This window comes from Sinocyclocheilus anshuiensis, unplaced genomic scaffold (assembly GCF_001515605.1).
Source record: "Sinocyclocheilus anshuiensis isolate Anshui unplaced genomic scaffold, SAMN03320099.WGS_v1.1 scaffold976, whole genome shotgun sequence".
Taxonomy (NCBI): domain Eukaryota; kingdom Metazoa; phylum Chordata; class Actinopteri; order Cypriniformes; family Cyprinidae; genus Sinocyclocheilus; species Sinocyclocheilus anshuiensis.
Genome location: NW_015552538.1, coordinates 284,522 through 304,997, shown reverse-complemented (window position 1 = coordinate 304,997; position 20,476 = coordinate 284,522). Strand labels below are relative to the sequence as shown.

The following is a 20,476-nucleotide window of genomic DNA, read 5'->3' as shown; positions in this document are numbered from 1 at the left end:
TATGTGTGTGTGTGTGTGTGTGTGTGTGTGTGTGTGTGTGTGTGTGTGTGTGTATATATATATATATTACAATAACAATATTTCTTTCTATTATATAATTATATATATAAATTCTTTCTTTCTTGATCATGTCCATGCTGCCCTTGATTGGATAAAACTATTGTCTTTGAGGTGAATAAAATCTTTTAAAATCTTCCCAACAACAATTCCTAAAAACATCTAAGAATTAATCAGGTAGGCGAGTTATATATTTCCTAATAAAAGTGTTGTGCAATTATTTTCTGCAAGAATCTCTACTGACAACATGGCACAGAAACAGCATCCTTTCCAAGCCGCAAAACAACTCTTTTGTATGTTACCCAAGGACTACTCAAAACTAAGTAGTTAGTAACTAACTAAGGGAGCAGGTGCTGCAGATGTTTCTCTCGCTACTGTAGTAATAAAATACATTGTGTTACATACAGAAATACCTTTAGTACTAGAAGAGAGGTTGCAGGGGAATGACAGCAGAATGAGGGGGCAACATGGGCGGAAAAACTGCAGCGTGGTGCTGTAGTATGGTGTGACGTATTGTGATGGAGCCAGAAGGCATTGAGGACGACAGGTGAACTGGATGGAGGACAGCAGATGAAATGGGCAGATGTGGCCTGGGCAGGACAGATTTGAGCTTGGTGGGGAACACCTGCTGGTGTAGCACCTGTCCGTGGCTCTGGATCTGCAAGAGGCAGCGTCTCTCCATACTGTCTGAGGGGGCCTGGAAAGATGGAGAGGGTTGGAACAGGCTGCTGGTGGTGTGGAAGCACTCTCTTAACTTCTCCTCAGCCTGAATGCCTAGGTGAAATCTTTGCAGTGGGGTCTGAAGGCTGTGCTGACATGATTTGTCGTGAGTGGCTTTTTCAGTCCTCTGCAGAGCTAAATCTCTTACATCGTGCAGGCAGGCCTGAGCAGCCACTGAATACTTGTTACAGTTCTTTAAGGGGGTTTGTGCTGCTTTAGACTCGCTACTGTGGATGTTCCTATTCTCCTTTGTTGGCTCCTTCGAGAGCTTTGAATCTGTCTCCAGTAGAGTTAGACTGCCCTTGGTGCATGAAGCATTGATCTGAGAGGAGGAGCTCCGCTGCCAGTCACTGCTTTCCTTCACAGTATGACCCAGGGCACTGCTAATGGAAGTAAATGTCTGAGAATCAACCGCACCGCTCTCTCCATCATCAATACTGCATGAGATTTGGTCTGACCCATTCGAGCTGTCACGTGTGCCTTTTAAAACAAGGCATTTCATGCTTGACTCCTCTGAAGCCTTGTCCTGTTCTTCCAGAGCACTGTTTGTAACAATGGGGCATTCATTTGCAAGGCATGTGGTTTGATCTTGGACATGTGACAGCCTCTGTCTTTTCCTTCTAGTCCCGTGCTCACAACAGGTAAGTTCTGTACACCCATCAGAAATCTCTGCCGGTGACTGACAGGGGTCGTAAGACTCGTCTCTGTCGCTTAGAGAATCTGTATGCCTTCTTTTCGAAGTTTGTCCTTCACATGGTCCAGTCTCTGGTAATGGCAGTGTCTCTTCTCGGCACCCTTCAGCTGCACTGGATCTCTGAGAGTGAGATGCATCCTGGCTGTGGGAACACTGTCCTGTGGTCGTTAGCTCCCCTGCAGCTGGATTGTCAGGCTTTTCCCTGCTGTTCCCAAGCACCTTTCCACTATCGGCACAGAACTCATCAGAGACAATGATGCAGCCTGCTGAGCCGTTTATGTTGGCTGCTGCCTCCTGCCTCCTGCCTCCCACCCCTTCCTCAACTACAGGAGCTACGCTGCTGTCCTCAGCCTGATTTTGAGCTGATTGCTTTGACTTCTCTAATGGATGCACTTGCTGTGAAGTGGTGCCTCTAAATTGGCTATCAAGTCCTTCCACACACTCAGGTCGTCTGTGGAATTTCTTGGATTTCACCATATTGCTCTCTGTCTCCCGGTGTCTGTCTCTCCTCCTCTTCCGCCTCCTCCGCTTCCTTTTGCAGTGGCTCCTGTAATGACGTCGGTCCCTGGCCCGCAATTTCTCTTCTGCCCTCTTACTTGCGTGGATCCAATCTTTGGAATGTCTACCCCTGTCATGTGTTTTCAGCCTGACACAACTCTCGGTGTCACTTGAATACTGATAACACTTTCTGACCTTGCCTTCAGGTCCTTGGCTGGGACTGTTTCTGGGGCTGGCTGTGGATTCCTCAATGTGCTTGTCAGAGTGGCAGGATTTGAAACCTGAGCAGACAGATAATTCCTCATCAGTTTTGGGCTCAGTCATCTCCTGAGTGTCAGCAGACCTTCTAATCCGTGACCTCTTGAAGTCAAAATGGAGGGGGTTGCAACTGAAAGACAGGGACGGCTCTGTCCTTGTGAAGGTCACCATCTCTGAGGGCCACTGGAAGATGGTGTTTCCGTCCCTGCTTAGGACAGAGAAAAAAGGCTGGCTGGGTTTTGTGAATGGGTAAGGTGTCTTTGCAGTTGCATCCTCCACTTGCTCTTGTTGTTGAGGGGAATCGTTCTTAGGTGGCACATCTGAGATATTCTTTTCTGGAGGCTCACTGATGGTCGAGTGCCCCTCCTCTGTAATGCCGCTCTCCTCTACTGTCACATCCTCAGAGGTCTCAGGTTTACTTTCAGCAATGCTGCTTTTCAGACTCTCAACAGAGTCCTCAGAGTCAAGAACAATATCAGACCTGTTTAAATGAAAAGAGGAAGTGTTTAAGAGGGAGACAGCCGGACTGGGCACATCCTCTGAGTAAACGAGCAAAGCACACAAATCTGAGGCTGTTGATGAGGGGCTCTCCCTCGCCACAGGCGTATCTGATGACCCCTGACTTCCGGCGCTGTCACTTTTTTGGAAGTGCTTGCCTTGCTGTGTGCCAGTGCTGTAAATTGCCTCCTCGCAATTTAGTACTTTTTCCTCCGTGGGGGAGCCGGGGAGGTCAAGCTCGACAAGGGGTGCTCTGAGTCTTTGTCTGCGGCTCCGCTCCATCGATCCTTCTTCCATGCTCTCACAGAAAACCGCCGCTGATGACTCAAGCTTAACAGATGCTTTCTTTGGAAAGGAAAAAGAGAATGCAATTTTGCGTCTGAAAGTTTGCTTTTTGGACCTCCCATTGTAAGGCCACTGTGACTGCTTACTAGCTAAGCCACAACCACTGGAATGGATCTGACCCCCTAGATCTTGAGCTACACAGCTTTGGTTCTCTTCTTGGGCATCATCACAGCAGGACTCCCTGAAAGAACCTTCCACTGCCACCGTGGTAGACTTGAACATAGGACCACTTCCTGGGGCACTGTACCAGAAAAGACAGGAAGATATAGATTATACTTTATTTTAAGGTGTCCTTCTTACAGTGTATTTATACATTTAAGTACTGAGTAATATCAACTACATGTACATACTACATGGTTAGGATTAGGGTAATTTATTGTTATTATAATAGTAAGTACAAGTAACACGTGTAACAATGTGTTACCAAGATATTAGGTGTCTTTAAATACTAGGAACTTAATAATAAAACAATGAATTGATAGGTACAGTGTATCTATTGTGTTCATGTTGAATTACTAAACACTTTTGCTGCTATTGAGCTGGGAAACGTGTAAGGTTAGAGGCAGGTTTGGTGTTATGGTTATGTTTAAGGGGTAGAGGTAGGGCCATTAGTGTAATTATAGATGTAACTACAGAAATTAATTACAGATGTAATTACAGGAAAGTATTTTCAAATATATGTACAATGAAAAAACATGTACATACACAATAAGTGCATTATATCAAATTATTAATTTAAATGCAAGATATATATATAGTATTCTGTATTCTCCTTATTTCCTTGCTTCAAATAAAATTTCAGATTTTCTGACTTTTAGACCCCATTCTATATGTATACACTGGCACATTGTATATAAATAACATGAAATAACAATATATGGAAATAACTATTTAACAAAACGTCCCCCACCATTGAACCTCTCTGCGTTGCTCAGCGAGCTCATGTAGGCGTCTGAGAGCTCTCTCCTGTTTCCTCTCATCCTTCCTGGATTTGGAGGCCACATTGCGGGCAAACTCTCTATGCTTCAGTTCCTTCAGCCTCTGAGGGGGGACAAATATATCTCATTCATTCACCTATCTCAGCATGTCAAGCACGCCAAAGCAACAAAAGCTATTTGAATAATAATCCTCTTTGAGACCATGAATCTTTTTTCCATGCTTTAACAACCTTTCATTATGAAGACTGGGTATCGCTGTTTATCACACGATGAGGGATACACAGCAAAAATGATTAAAAATCTCTTCAAGAGAGAAGCAAGGTAATTAAGGTGTTTGCACACCAATGTTATGTTTCATCAAATCCATTTTCTGTGCAAATGAAAAGAAGCTGAGGATGAGGTTGCTAAACTCCATGAAATTGTCCTATTTATTTTAGATACAACTCTGTGATGCTAATTTGCATTTGTTTCCTGGTCTGAAAGGCTTTGTACCAAGATATTAGGTGTCTTTAAATACTAGGAACTTAATAATAAAACAATGAATTGATAGGTACAGTGTATCTATTGTGTTCATGTTGAATTACTAAACACTTTTGCTGCTATTGAGCTGGGAAACGTGTAAGGTTAGAGGCAGGTTTGGTGTTATGGTTATGTTTAAGGGGTAGAGGTAGGGCCATTAGTGTAATTATAGATGTAACTACAGAAATTAATTACAGATGTAATTACAGGAAAGTATTTTCAAATATATGTACAATGAAAAAACATGTACATACACAATAAGTGCATTATATCAAATTATTAATTTAAATGCAAGTACATAGTAGTTAAGGACACTTAATATAAAGTGGGTCTGAAAAATATATTTAAACGCATGTGCCAGGTTCATTTACACTTTTAACTAACCAAAAAAAGGGGTTGATAATGAGGATTAGACTTCACAGGGGAAAAAGACTGCACCATGGTATCCAAGAATATCTGACAATAAAATGACATCTTGCGTGCTTAGATGGAAGCAAGAACATCTGATATTTTGTTGAAAGGAGTGAACATGATCAACGTGACAAAATGTGATTAGTGACTTAATTGCATTTGTTTCCTGGTCTGAAAGGCTTTGTGCTTTGAATGCAAGATTGATGGAAGCCGCCATGACAGGGCCATAAATGCATCTCAGGTAGTGAGATGTATCGATTAGGATTACGTCTGAACATACAGTGTCCACTTACATTAAGTCAGTTAGATAATCTAAATTAACTTCCATTAATTATACACAAGGATATGATATTTATGGATGTTTAAAGACCACACTCCTTTTGATAGCACTAGACGTCTCCAAGCAACAACCAGCTCTAGAACAGTTATCACATCCAATTAATCCTGAAAGCTTTCATTCAATTATCCATTACTACTTGATGCTTAGCTTTAAGACAGATGACGAGCTCTTCTGAAAAGCATCTTTATAGAACAATGAACTATGTCTTGTACTTTGGCCAGGCAGATTTCGTGTTAGCGCAAGCTGAAAGTAAAAACAGTGATGGCTTCTCCAGGCAGCCAAGAAGAGTCATCTGGCCCAACATTACGCATTCCACTCAGGTTGCACAGTTATACACAGTTCAGTGGCGCTGTAACCTCTCCTATTTGAGAAGGCTTCAGTGATTGCATTTACTGTGGCTGGGGCTCATAGTCAGGGGAATGAGAGGCGGTCACATCAGATATAATTTTGTCATGTTAAAGGGCTGCTCAGTGTGGAGTGGGCACATCAGGGTAACTAGTTTGATCCCATCAGGATAGGGTCTCTTTGTGCACCTGCCCTCTATCCTTCAGCGCCTATCTTGTTGCTCTCTGCCGGCACAGTATGGGCAAACTCAGGCATGATGCACTGTGCTGGTTCGCTGTCAGCCAGCCTTGCAGAAAATAGCAAACAGGTTGGCATGGGCTATATTTATTTGACTCTCAGGTGCATTTCTTGGAGCTGTTCTTCATTGATTGTTAATGTATTTGGCGAGAGAAGCTCTGGAATGAGCTGTTAATGCATGTAGCCTGTATTTCACATGATTGGATGTGGTTACATCATTTATAGTAGGATGCAGGCCTGATGCGAGAGAGCAAATGCCCAGTGAATCCTTTCATGTACAGTGGGGGCAGACATGACTGACAGGCCACTTGAGAATGAATGAAAATGTTAACACAGTAATTTTTTGACCGGACATGTATTCTTAATTAAAAGCAACATTGAGACCAGTCAGAGGCAGACAGTGAAGTCTTGGCAGTGATGATTCACACACTGACAGGAACACCAGGCTTTTCTGTAGCTCTGGGCTTCCTGTGGGGCCGCGAGTCTCCCGTACTCCATTATATTCTCAGCAGACATGCTCTGCCAGCTCCTGAGGGTTGCTGGGAAATTGTGCTATTCATCCATCAACCCCATTCGTGGAGAAGCTGAATGGTAGCATGCGCCCGTGCTGTAGAATAGTTTGAACCGTGCAGATAGGAGGCCATGGGATAAACACATCTGAACGACACAAACTAGCAAGTGTAGCACCCATATCAGAGAGCGAGGGGGAGTGGCTTTTTTCTTCATAATCCGTTCATTTTGCTCCTTTTGCTGTGTTCAATAGCAAGGTCATGGGTGGAGGGTTTGTAGATGGTGTTCAGTCAATAGTTCAGTGAGCCTTGTTATTGACAGTGCAGCAGGCCCCAGAGACTCCGTGCATTTACTTTCTGAGTGAGTCAGAGCACAGGGGTCAGGGCCGATATCAAACAGCAGGACAAGTGGTGGAATTAAAGCTTTAACAGGCTATTAAAGGTTACACTGCTATTTCTGGATGCTGGGGCTCTTAAATCAACATATACTGAGTGTGAAACTGCACTTAAGTTATGATACATTTGTTTGCTGCAGAATATCTCAGAACTGAAGAATTAAATTTTATGAATTACAACTGAAACAATTTTAACAAATAGGCAATGCATTCTGGGAAGTGGAGTGTTCTTCCACCCTGCTCTATCAAAACATCCATTCATCCCTCCAAAAAAAAAAAAAAAAAAAGGTTCCAAAGAAGAGTTTTTACAGCGATGCCACGGGAGAACCATTTTGGGCTCCCCAAAGTGAACAATTTAAAAAAGAACCATGTTTTTCCTAGTCTAAAGAACATTTGAATAATCTAAAGAACCTTTAGTGCAATGGAACATTTCCATGGATGGTTCTTCTTAAAACCATTAGATGCAATAAAGAACCTTTATTTTTAAGAGTGTATCTACATTTTTATTTTGACCTGTTAACTTTTGAATGATGCTATCAACGATCTGTTTGCTATCTATTACTTTCGTTCACCTACAATACTCAAATATGTATAATATTCATATGCCTCAGTGAACCTGGTTACTGACGAGACCAAATGCGTTCCAATTGAGCTATTCTTAGCAAAAGTGCATGGATGTTGGCTTTATGGCTTAATAAATTTGCTGTGCTTAAGAACAGGTCAACAAAGCTAGCACTCTAACTTGTTTATGCAGCATGCTACTGTGGAAATAGATTTAACGATGTCCTGAGAAAAGGGGATAAACAACAGGAACAAACAACAACAAAGCACTAGGACTTCCAATTGTCCTGCCTGCTTTTGATCTATGACCTTCTAAATTAAAACTCCATAAGACCACCACCACTCCACTGCCTCTGTGTCAAAGGGGAAGCCATTTGTCTTGTGCTGTACATGTGTGCTACAAAATCCATTTGTTGTCATCTTCTAAAACACTTTATTATTGCTATGCATTGCATCAGTGGAAGTCTCAAGGGGCAGACAACAGGCCCATTACCTGCTTGTGAGCGTGGTCATACGAGTTGATGTGGTTGTCAAACTCTTTATGCTTGTAATACTGTTTGTCACACAGCTGACAGTAGAAGTTGGCCTTGAGGTCCTCCAGGGCTTTGGCCAAGGTTTTCTCCTTCTCAGCATAATCCTGGAGCAAAAGGAAACATAAGGAAGCATAATCCATCAGGATAATAGCTTCCAGCTTGTTTAAAAATGCTTTACGAAATCACATACAGTAATTTAGAGTGACACTCTGTCATGTAATGTCCTTTATTAGGTTCTTGACTTGAGACATAGAAGATGTTTTTAGAGTTTTTCGCCTTTCTTATGACCCCAAATATACTGAGAAGAAAGAATGTGATAAGAAAAAACATTATACAAGACACAAAACTTTTAAATATTGTTCTTTTGTACATGTATAGCCATTAGTGAGAAGACTATCGCCCTTCAAGAAACTCTTTATTTCCTAGATATGGTCAAATAAACTCACAAATATACACACAAATATTGGTAGACAAATGTATGTATATAGTAAACATGTTGCTGTCATATTGATATATATTCATAACTTGTGAGGGTGAATATTTGTGGTGCTCTTCTTTGAAAATGATGCTCATATATCCAAACTCAGTTCCCATGATGCCATCCTCATTTTCTTCCTTTTCTTTAATACTCTTTATTAAATATTGATTTACAACAAATCTTAGATGGGAATACTTTCACCAGGGGCAGACTGTATTTCAAATCTAATTTCTTTAAAGCTCTGGATATATGGAAACGTGTAGATTTAAAAACAAGAAGCAAAAAAAAAACAAAAAAAACAACAACCTCTACTCCCAAAAGGTCTCCAATCTAAATGACCACAGGGAAGAGGAAAAGCACTTGCATTTTAATTGGAATCATTTTACCATAAAACCCATCGCAGAGTCAAACGTGAACCTGTCACTTCTGTGAAGAACAGCACATGGAGGAGGACTAGTAAATCAGTCAAGGATGATTAAGTCAACTATCAAACTTGTCAACCAGAATGAGCTGGACAATAAATGATATACGATTGTCATCATCAAAGCCGACAAACATATGCTTGGTGTTATTACTGACATGATCGTGAGCTTTTCACAACTGCATCAAACCCATTAGACTGAGAGACAGGGAAGCCCGGCCCATTCAAATGATCTGATGTCTTGTGAAAATTGTCTCTCACTCATCTTAGGTGAGAATACGCTGCTGCTAAACACTGGTCTGTGATATGCAAAAATAATAACATCCCTCTCATTCACTCCCACTGCGAGACAGCATGAAACAATTGGCGTGTAATTTGTATTTAATAAGTGGCTAGCTTACAGGTAATGAAAACTGAATCGCTTGATTAGCTGGATGTGCTAGGAAAAGTGACCCTTATTTTCTTTTGCTCAATAGCACTGAAAGCTTAGACCAAAATCAGTCACTATATCAGGAAATGGTTATGCCTTTTGGGAAAATCCTTCCGTGAGCATCTGTACTGGTGCGAAGCAAGCTCGTGTTTTTATAGACTTATTAGCAACCCACTGCATCTCAAGAAAACAGCTCAGTCAAGGGAGTTTTCACCAAAAAAAAAAAAAAAGTTGGCTTTAGCAACTTTTCTACTTGAAAGTGTGAGGGAGCAAAATTAAACAACAGAGCTAATATGTGGAGAAAAGAAAAGAAAAAGAAAAAGATGTGGTGTGAAGCTGTGAACTCATTTATACAGCAGATAGATCGAATCACTGCATGGGGGAAAGCAGCCACTTAACAACAACTTTGTGTCAAGCTGAGAAATCCCCCATTCCTCTCTGTTCCTTTCAATATTTAAAAATAGAATGAAGTTGTCCTCAAGGGCATGTGACCATATGTACAATCTGAGGGTAATAAAAAAAAAATAATAATAATAAAAACAAAAAAAAATCATGATTTTTAGTGGTACTTCCTAAGGCAAACATCACTATTCCTGTTTCACACTAGAACAATACTTAGTATTAAATTACGACACACAATGCATCTCCCACTGTTTATACAAACATAACAGATACCTGAAATCATGCAGAGAGTTGATAAGAGGTGTGCTATTACTTTTTCTAAGTTATCTAACTTGCAATTTTTGCCTGGCAGACAATAAAACAGGTGAAAAATCCCATAAACTTGCATTGAAGGCAGGGTCAGAGCCATATTTAGTCACCAGGATATCATAGAAATTTGGGGGTGGGCTCAAAGCCCACCTAGCACCAGCCTAGTGACCACCCAGGCACATAAACTTAGCCTCCATCTTAAGACTGTTTCTTAAGAACTTATTTAACAAACTAAACGGTAACCAAGGGGTAATCAGTATTTTTTTTTTTTAAGATTCAAATTAGTCCAATCTACCTTTTATGTAACTGACTTAAAAACGTTATGATCAGTCTTACAGAAAAAATTAGATAATTAACTTGTAAGACTATTCCAAGCATTTTATGCAACCCGCCACAGAACACACTAGAAACTGCATAGCAACACCTTGTGACTGATTGATTGAATGAATGAATGAATGAATAAGTAAATAAATAAATATTGGGAAACACTTTAGTATAGGGACCAATTCTCACTACTAACTAGTTGCTTATTAGCATGCCTATTATTAACATATTGGGTGTTTATTAGTACTTATATCCTGCATGACCATATTCTACATCTCTAATCCTACCCAATACCTAAACTTAACAACTACCTTACTAACAACTATTAATAAGCAGCAAATTAGGAGCTTATTGAGGCAAAAGTCGTAGTTAATGGTTTGTTAATAGAACTGAACCTTAAAATAAAGTGTGACCAAATATTGTGGGTAGAATGAATTCATAATTTTTTTATTTTTGTGACTAAACTAATAACAGATAACTATATTAAAACACCAGCTGCTTGCATTATAAGTATGTTTTTGCACTGGCACTTCAGTCTCACAGCACCAGTCTATTGTTTTCTGTAGGCCATGCACAAAAATCAACAATCAACAATCAATCAAATCTTTCCAGCACACTGAACACTGTTGTGAGTCCTGTGTAAGTGATTGCAGACTCTGTGCATTATAAAATCGTTGTAAACATACCTTTTTGTGGTACATTTGCCACCCCCGATGCCCTAAGCACAAAAACGAAACTCCAGTCTCAGCTCATGATTCCAGCAGTCTAGGTGTTAAGGTGCAGTGGATGGGGAAATAAAGATCGTCCTCAATCTTTTAAACGCAGTCTCAAGACTACTCTAACGCAGGAATAATTAATGCGGGCCACATTTAGAAACATTTTGCAAACTAAACATTTGCCTTTTGTTTAATATTTGTAGCAGCAGACTTCTTCAATCTGGCATTCCATTAAAACATCAAAAGACAAGGGTATTTACATACAGTGGATTACTGCCTGACTTAAAACAAATCCTGCGATGGGTTGACACACAGGGGGTGTTCATATAAATAGCACACTTCTGAAGCATCACAATGCATCTCCAAAATCTGAAGCGATACTTAACATGGCTTCTCTTTTTACTGAACATCAAGCATGAGAACATGAAGCTCTGAAGATCAAGTGGCTCTTTGTGCATTTATGGGACTGCCTAACAAGGTCAACCACAAGGGTGGGAACCACAAAGACACCTCACATCAGAAATGTATTGAAACATAAAGACAAAATATGATTGATATGAGTGGTGATCAGAGAGACTGTGATTGCTCTGTTTATAGCACACCTGGGTTATGAGAGATGTCTTTTATGTGGCGTAGAAAAGGGGCAATTTCTGAGCAGATGGTTGAGAGAGCATATTTTGGTGCAAATAGAGAAAATGAAGATGGTCCTTTACAAAATAACATCAAGTGATTCATGAATTAAACAGTAAATTAAACCCTGTCTCAAATAACATTAATTAAAAACGTGTTGATTAATTAATGCACATTTCCAGAAGCCTTAGAACAATATCTAGTCAAGAAAATCAAAAATTAAATTTCATCAGGGATCGTTTAATTTTTACAGATTCTCGCATAATTTATGAGGAAAAAGAAAATATTAACTTTGCATATTGCTCACGGGCAAATCTGTTGTAAATCTCATGCATATTTTCAGCCTGTTCTATTGAAGACTCGACAGTCTTCTATAATAACCAGCAGTGATGGCAACACTTCAGAAATCACATAGATGAGAGCTGCTTCATACTAACAAATACCAAACACCGTTATTCAATCTGACCTGGAGTGAAATTGTCACAATTATGTCATGAGCACAGCAAGATATGATTGCCCATTTTATATACATATCAAACCTGCTCAGTGTTCAGCAACGCAGATGAATTATGAACTACAATGATACACAGATGGTAGACGGTTCTACCAGGAGTCATTTAAACACAACAACAATACTTTTGACTGGGTGCAAGGAACCAATCCTACCAGATTTATTAATAATAATAATAATAATAATAATAATAACTACATTTTCATTGAATATTACTTTTTAATAATTAGAATTACTACAATATTATTATTATTATTATTATTATTATTAAAATGTAATATACAATAAATGTTAACAATTTTAACAGTCTTATCATTTTAAAACAAAGTTATGACTAGGTGCAAGAAGCCAATCTTACCAGAAATTATTTAATAATAATAATAATAATAATAATAATAATAATAATAATAAGAAGAAGAAGAAGAAGAAGAAGAAGAAGAAGAAGAAGAAAATAATAATCTACTACATTTTCATACATTGTTACTTTTTTAATAATTACAAATATTACAATAATATTTATTATTATTATTATTAATAATAATAAAATATAATTTACAATACATCTTAAAAGTACTGAGAGCAGAGTCAGTTGAACAATTTTAACAATCTTATAATTTTAAAACAAAATTATGACTGGGTGCAAGATGCCAATCCTACCAGAGGTTAGTTTAATATAATAATAATAATAATAATAATAATAAAAATAATAATAATAATAATCTGATAAATGTTCATACAATATTACTTTTTAATAATTACAATTACTACAGTAGTCTTTATTATTCTTATTATTAAAATATAATATACAATAAACCTTAAAAGTACTGAAAGCAGTACCAAAATTATTATTGGGCACAAGAAACCTTGACTAAAATGATATGTGGGGAAAAATGCTATAGGATAAGAAAATTATGGCATATGGCTCCTTTAAATATGACATTGCATTTTCTTACTGCCTCTAATTGCATTGTTCTGTGTGTTTAAACAGTGTCAATTATCAAAGAGCCCAGAATGATTCAGTTCTTGATTATCACATTTTCTCATTCACGCCTTTTAAAATTAAAATTCTAATTAAAATATACACCGTACACACTGTGTTCCAATTCAAGCTAGAGCAAACAGCGGAAAACCACAACACCGACTCTGCTGGCTGGCGGAACCATAGCGTAAATGTATTTTGACATGATCCGCTTGTTTCCGCCCACACAAGTAGTTTTAGAGGAGTAATTTTACTCTTCCTCGAGCGGATCGGTTGTGATGGAACATTGACTGTACTGTTCTAAATACACTGCTCTAATAGCAAACAACTCACTACTGCATCTACAGTTCATAGACGAGACAATGCAAGGTTCAAGCCACACTTCACGGCAATGCGAGGTGAAGTCATTTTTACTAACTGCACACTCTGACTTTGAAGCAGCGTAATAACCCAACAGGCTCCAGTCTTAATAATGATGCAGTGGCATTTTACGCTGAAGACTGCGGGAGAGCGAGATCTCTCTGAGCCGACGCTTACATCTCGCCTGTTGTGATTAATTGTATCCCTTCTAGTGGGATTCCTGTTGGCTGTTGTTTCTAAATTGCTGACACACACAGAATCTATCTCCATTATTGACTGAAGAGTCTCCTCTAGAGGGCATGATGGGAGCTCCTGCATTTGTCTCCAGCTTTCGCTCACTGTAATGTGCTCTTCCAACAACCACCTGATTACGACACGTAATTGTATGAGGATTAAGAAAAAGTGTTGTGGGTGTCTAGGGAACAACACATTTGATAAGATTTGAAATAACACAATTTTCCACAAACGACAACACGATGGTGCACTGCTCCTAGGACAACGCCATAACTGCACTAGAAATCTGAGAATATACTTATAATCAGCATGCATTTATGATTTGTGGATTGGAGTTTTAATTGGATTTTAATAGTGCAGTGTGCATACATATTGAGCTATTGAAATCGAATGGAATCTATATATGTTTTGGTTACTTTATGTAAGAAGCTAGGAGGTCAGCTGAACCATTGTCTTGCATTTTAAAGTGATGGTAAAGCAAGTGACTGTTTCCCCAGGCTTAAGTAAATCGCAAGAGATACTTGAACTTTGTATACTGTAACTTGACTAACTTGCAATGCATTTATTCTATTAAGGGCGAAGAGGGTACATCAGCCTCATTTAGCACAGGGTTTCAAAACAGCCTTCAACTGAGTTTTGTCATGGGAAGCACAGCATATCAGAGCCAGGCATTACCGTTACTGCTGAATAAACATTGCTGAGGGGATGTACAGTATCGCACACTGTATAGCAGTGCATATGGCACTGTATACCATTCATATTCATAAGCTGCAAGTTCAGGATGCTGTGAATGCATAAACAAACACGGTGCTATTTTCACTTTTGTATTTATGTTTCTTCCTGTTTTTACTAGAGAGATTAAGATGTAGGTTTAGAATTAGATTAACTATCAACAATAAATAAAACTGTCAAGAATTTCTTGAAAAGAAAAGACAGAATAAAAACTTTTCAGTTGTTTGGTAGATAATGGATGAACTTGTGGGAGGACAAAGACAGATACTGAGCTCAAAAGATGGTTTTAATTTTAGCAATTTTTTGACTCATGTTTCAGCAACCTTGAGACTCCCTGTAAAATATTTTTCTTAATCTGTATTTTTGCATTGTTTTCCAATAAAAAAATATCTGAACATCATTTAAAAAGACAAATGTAAAAGCAAAATTACCAGACAAATTAAGGTTTTCATTAATTTTTTTTCTCTTTCTCCACTGGCAAATAGTCTTCTTGTTTTAAGCACTAATCTAACAAGACTTAATGGGGTTTATGCAAAAAGCTAAATGCCAATGGGGGTAAGACAAAAAAAAAAATAAATAATAAAAAAATAATTTAAAATGCAGTTTAGATGTTTTTTTGTTTTTTTTACTGGACATCTATCCAAAAAAGTAGTCAGAAAAATGAACTGTTGCAGAATTGGAAAACATTATGATCTCTCCTTGCTAAATTAAATCTGTCCATCACATTATGTGCACATTGAAATCATAGAGCGCAATAGTCCATATTCTACAACCCTGTAAATTAGTTTGTTTTTCATGCACCGCTTTTAAAAACCATGTATTTTTTGGGTTTTACACTAATTTCCAAACACATTTCAAGCATCCTTTTTTTGCTTCGAGTAGTTGCAGAGAGTGGGCTGTAATTGGAGGCTGTGTAGACTGTAGACACAAAGCCTGGAGAGAGAAGAATCCCTGAAGACCCAAGTAAAGGATAAGTTGACTGGGACAAGGCCGATTTAGGTGCTAGATGAGAAACTCAGCCTTACACTCTCGGTTTATACATCAGGGATCTCTAAGTGTCTCATGCGAAGTTTTGTACTGAAGTGATCTGCATTACAATTTTGCCTCTATAAGCGCTAGCCCCCCGGCCGGGACACTTACACGCAGGGCTGAGTTAAAAGCTGGTTTCCATCTGCTTTGTGCCCGTGGATTTGGGGCAGGGAGTAAAAAGAATAATTCTCTTGTAAAGACTACGATCAAATACCCTTGACTTGCAGCTGCAATTCCTACAGGGAAGTTGCACTGACAAGGTAAAAAGTAAGAAAGAGAGACACACACACAAAAAAAGCAGTGAAAGGGTGTGGGACTACACCGACAAGCAGTCAGAGGAGATGTGCCTCCGTTTGACAGCTGCTAATTTTCCTAAGGTTGCCCTCCTATTGTGAGGGAGGGAGAGATGTGATAATTATCATCTGCAATCAACTGAGGTTATGAAGGGAACAGCGTATGTTTTTCTTTGGCTTTTCAGAGACACGACACAGGAGCTTGGATAAATCACAGGGAGCATGCAGCAATTAAGAGGGACGCTTTTCTGCTTGATGAAGCTGAGCTTGATAAGCCTTTCCCAAATGTCTCAAAAAAAAAAAAAATGCAGCTGTAGTCAGGTGCTGTGAGGAAAGAAGACTGAGCGTAAATGCAACCTGTCAAAAATAGGAAACATGCTCAAATACATGATTCAAACTACACATGATTCCCTTTCATCCCTAACAGGTAATATTCGGCTTTTATTTATCCTTTGCTCGCTGAATATTGATCTACGGTGTGCCTGGGAAATCAAAGTCAGCTCATGCATACATATTCATTTCATGCATGCATATTCATCTTAAGCATATTCATAAATAATTACATGCAGGTATTGTCATTATTATTGTTCCACACTCAAGCTGAGATGCCATATGAACCATAAATGCGTTTCCAGATCTGAAAATTAAACCAAACGTTTGGCTGCAGAACAAAACGGAAATGGCATAAGCAAAACACATCTCAAAATCAACACGAGTAGTTCTTGCAAAATTACAGAAAACATGCATAGTGGGTTTTTTAGCACATTTTCATTCAGTGGCACGCTTGTATTAACTGCAATAGAATGTGAGCTGGAACAAACTCGATTAAAAGCAACCCACAGACGACTGTGACGATGAAAGATGACTAATTTGCTAATTCCCTCATTGGCATGATGGTGTGCTGGGAGTGTGAAGTGCAGGACTTACAGGTCTGAGTGTTTCTACAGATTTCAAGCTGCAAGCTCGTAAATAAGGCCATTACTGGTGTCTCATTTCATTTTAAGTGTTTTTTCTACTACATGTAGGTTTGAATTTCACACTTACACTGTCAAGATGTCACAATCAAACTCTGCCCATTTTCTTAATCACTATTGGTTAGCTTCAGTCAAGGAGGTTTCTGATATCTGGAGAAACTCAGTTAGCATTCCTATTCATCTCAGTTGGTGAGTTGGCCGAGAGCTTTGGAGTTTTGCTTTGGGAACTCCCTGTGCTCATCGGACCCAAGTACCACTCATCATCATCATCATGTTTTAAACATCAAACATGAGGAGAGACTGAATGTGGAAGTGTAGAATTAGATCTTATATGACAAATCTCTCAGGTTCTACAAGGAAAACCATAAAAGCATGCATACAGAGAGAACTGCTCTGATTGGCTGTGTTTTTGGATTGACTGTCACACTACGCCTTTTTTCCACGATCGGTAAAAAGACAAAAAGGAGGCTCTGTTATATTATAATACAATGAAATATTAGTTATAAATGCATGCTGCTTTCAAATATACAACTGCTCAAAAGTTTTGATGATTTTTTTGAAGACTGTTCTGCTTCACAAGGCTGCATTTATTTGATCAAAATACATCAATACTGTAAAATATTACTATAATTTAAAATAACTTATGTGAATGTATTTTAAAATGTAATTTATTCCTGTGATGGCAAAGCAGAATTTTCAGCATCATTACTCCAGTCTTCAGTGTCACATGATCCTTCAGAAATCCTTCTAATATGCCGATTTACTGCTCAAGATACATTTCTTATTATTAGCAATGTTGAAAACAGTTGTGTTGCATCATATTTTTGTGCAAAACATAGTACATTTTTTGACACATACACTTTTCTTTGATGAATATGAACGGCATTTATTTGAAATAGAAATCTTTTGTAAAATTATAAATGTCCTTACTGTCACTTTTGTTCAATTTAATGCATCCTTGCTTAATGTATTATTTAAAACTATTGATATTATTATATATATATATATATATATATATATATATCTTACTGATTTTACTTTGAAGTGTGTATATTGCTTTCTGTTTAACTTATTTAGATGGCCATCAATGGACAAAGATCATTTTTGTACACCAGATGGTGTAGATAGAGCATCCATCAGCAGAATCTAACATGGCCATGCTAACCAGCCAGACCTTGACCTCTTGTTTTCAATCACATCAGGTGAAGTTTTCACTGCATGTGATTGCGGGTGTATTTGAACCACATATAAGCAATAATATGACTTTCTGTTAACTCCCTCTACTTCAATAAGCTTTTCAATCATTGAAGCCATGTGATGTCTTTCCTGTGAGCTTTGAATCCGCTGCGATTCCCACTCTGTGACGGTCGATGACGACTGAGCACATAAAGCCAAGCAGCCACCTTTCATCGCTCAAAATCACGCTATGTTGTTTAGTGTAGCATATGTGCATGTGAGCCACACTAAAGCGCGATGTGACGGGGTTTAATCTAAGCTTGGGCTCCGCAGTCACTCTGTAATGAATGGGCAGCCTCAGTTTGATAGCTGCTAGCGCTGCCTATGCATCAGCGTTCTGCTTCAAATGAGCAGCATCTTCAAAGTCTCATCTCCACCACCTCAATCGATAATAATAAGAGAGACTCTGCCGAAATGAGACAGGCTGTAATTAATCCTTCCAATCGCGCCAGCCGGCCTCTGCCAGCCACTTCTGTCTTAATAATGTCGAAAGGCCTCATGACCCAGCCACTGAAACAACCATTTAATCACAGCGTGACACAGAGAAACGGGCCAGGAGACACACACGCCTCACATATCACATATAGGCCAAGGGGAAAACACAAAGGTCTGAAGGGTCCTCAGAAAATGCTTTCAGTCTGTTAACTCTGCAAGCAAGACTGAGCTTCAGGTCCTGTTAAATAACAGAAAGAAAATAAAGCTGTTCAGAATCAAAAAATGTGAATCAAACTATTCAAACTGAACGTTCTTGGACTGTAGGAATGAGTGACTTCCAATGTTACAAAGTAATAATGTCTGACAGCAGAAAGCATCTTTCTCCATTGATGGCCATTCAAAAGTATCCATGTGTTCTTACTTTTTCGGTAGCAAAATTTAAATGATAAATATTTCATTTTAGTATACCAGATGTTTACTAGTGCCTGATTTCTTTATGAAGGGCTCTTAAAAGCGTGAAATGGATTTTGGAAATGGAAATGACTTTGGAAGTGACTATTTTTTCCTGTCTATTGCTTTTCACGACAAATCTCAGGATAGGGTTGGGGACTGTGTATATTTTTATGCTGCCATCTGCCAATCATGGCATTTATGATGGCGTTTGATTGAATCGAAACAACCTAGCAACAAAATTGAGTGCTCATGATGGCAGATTTCAAAAGTTTGGGATTTGAGCCTTTTATTATTATTATAAATGTGACCCTTGACCACAAAACGTCTCGGGTTACGTATGTAACCCTAGTTCCTCGAGGGAACGAGACACTGCGTCGGAAACGCTAGGGGAACGCCCTTCAGCGTGACGGGCTCTGAACCTCGTGTGTAACCAGACCAATAGATGGGCGAGACGTCACGGGCGGGTGACGTAATGACCAGGAAGCTATAAAAGCACGTGTGGTGAGACCAGCGTCAGCTTCTAGGAATGAAGCAAGCGCTGGCAGGGACGCCGGAAGTATGGCACCGAGACGCAGCGTCTCGTGCCCTCGAGGAACTAGGGTTACATACGTAACCTGAGACGTTCCTCTTCAGGAACTCGAGCTGCGTCGGAAACGCTAGGGGAACGAGAATGCCCACGCCGCCAGACTTCTAAGTCTCTGCCTAGTGTGGAAGACTGCACAGCTAGGGCGAGAGAACAGAAGAGCCAGGAGTGGCTCGCATGTCTAGACCATAAAACCTAACAAAGGTAAGGGGCGTGGACCAACCTGCAGCGTTGCAGATGTCCTGCATAGGAACACCCGCTAAAAAGCCTTAGAGGCTGCCACACTACGAGTTGAGTGAGCCTTGACCCCTAACGGCGAGGGGAGATAGTGGCTCGCATGTCTAGGCCATAGAACCTGACGAAGGGAAGGGGCGTGGACTCATCCTGGACACATAGTGTTTAGCCTCTGCTGGTCTGGATCCCCAAAGGGAGGAGGACTGAAGGCCTGGAGTACAACAGGCCGCGGTGTAGAGGAGGGGACCTTAGGGACATATCCCGCTTGCGGGAACAGAAACGCTTTGGCCAGACCAGGCGCAAAGTCTAGATAAGACGGGGGTACCGGAGGCCTCAGCCTCAGCGCACCGCGGAGGAAACGTGTAACTAGGGGTTGTCTGCCCACTGACTGGCCACCAAGAGGGGCGTGGTAGGCCGCAATAGCCGCCACTTAGACCTTCAGGGTGGAGTGGGTCAACCCTGCGGAGAGACGGGCCTGCAAGAACTCCAGCACTGTACCGGCACACTCTTCTTGGCGTTTAGTCTTAACCCCAGCTCTCTCATGTGGGCGAGAACAACATCTCAGTGTCGAACCACCATCTACTCTGACTTAGCTAAGATCAACCCCCGGTGAGCGAGCGCTGGATCTGGCGGGTGAGGAAGAAGATAGGAACTCGCCCATCTCCATTCCCTCCGCCAGTTCCAACTGCGAACCCCACGAGCGTAATCGCCGCTCCGCGGGGAATGCTTGCGAAGGCACCCTCAGCAAAGAGTGTCTTCCGGGAGCGGAGAACATGCATCGGAAGACGCTCGCAATGCGGGCAGTCAGCTCTCTCAAGAGCTGACTCAGCATGCTCCGCTCCCAGGCAGACAACG

The 20,476-nt window shown here is 39.9% G+C and overlaps 1 protein-coding gene across 1 annotated transcript in view; it reads right to left on the bottom strand.

Moving 5' to 3' along the window:
- Window positions 1-121: 121 nt before the first annotated feature.
- Window positions 122-20,476, bottom strand: part of znf804a (zinc finger protein 804A) — a 53,791-nt gene continuing 33,436 nt past the window's right edge. Inside the window, exons 2-4 of the mRNA XM_016454292.1 lie at window positions 7,819-7,962; window positions 3,981-4,111; window positions 122-3,311 (exon numbers count right to left, since the gene is read on the bottom strand). Of these exons, the coding sequence (XP_016309778.1) occupies window positions 479-3,311; window positions 3,981-4,111; window positions 7,819-7,962 (3,108 nt within the window). The 3' untranslated portion in view covers window positions 122-478. The remainder of the gene's footprint in view (window positions 3,312-3,980; window positions 4,112-7,818; window positions 7,963-20,476) is intronic.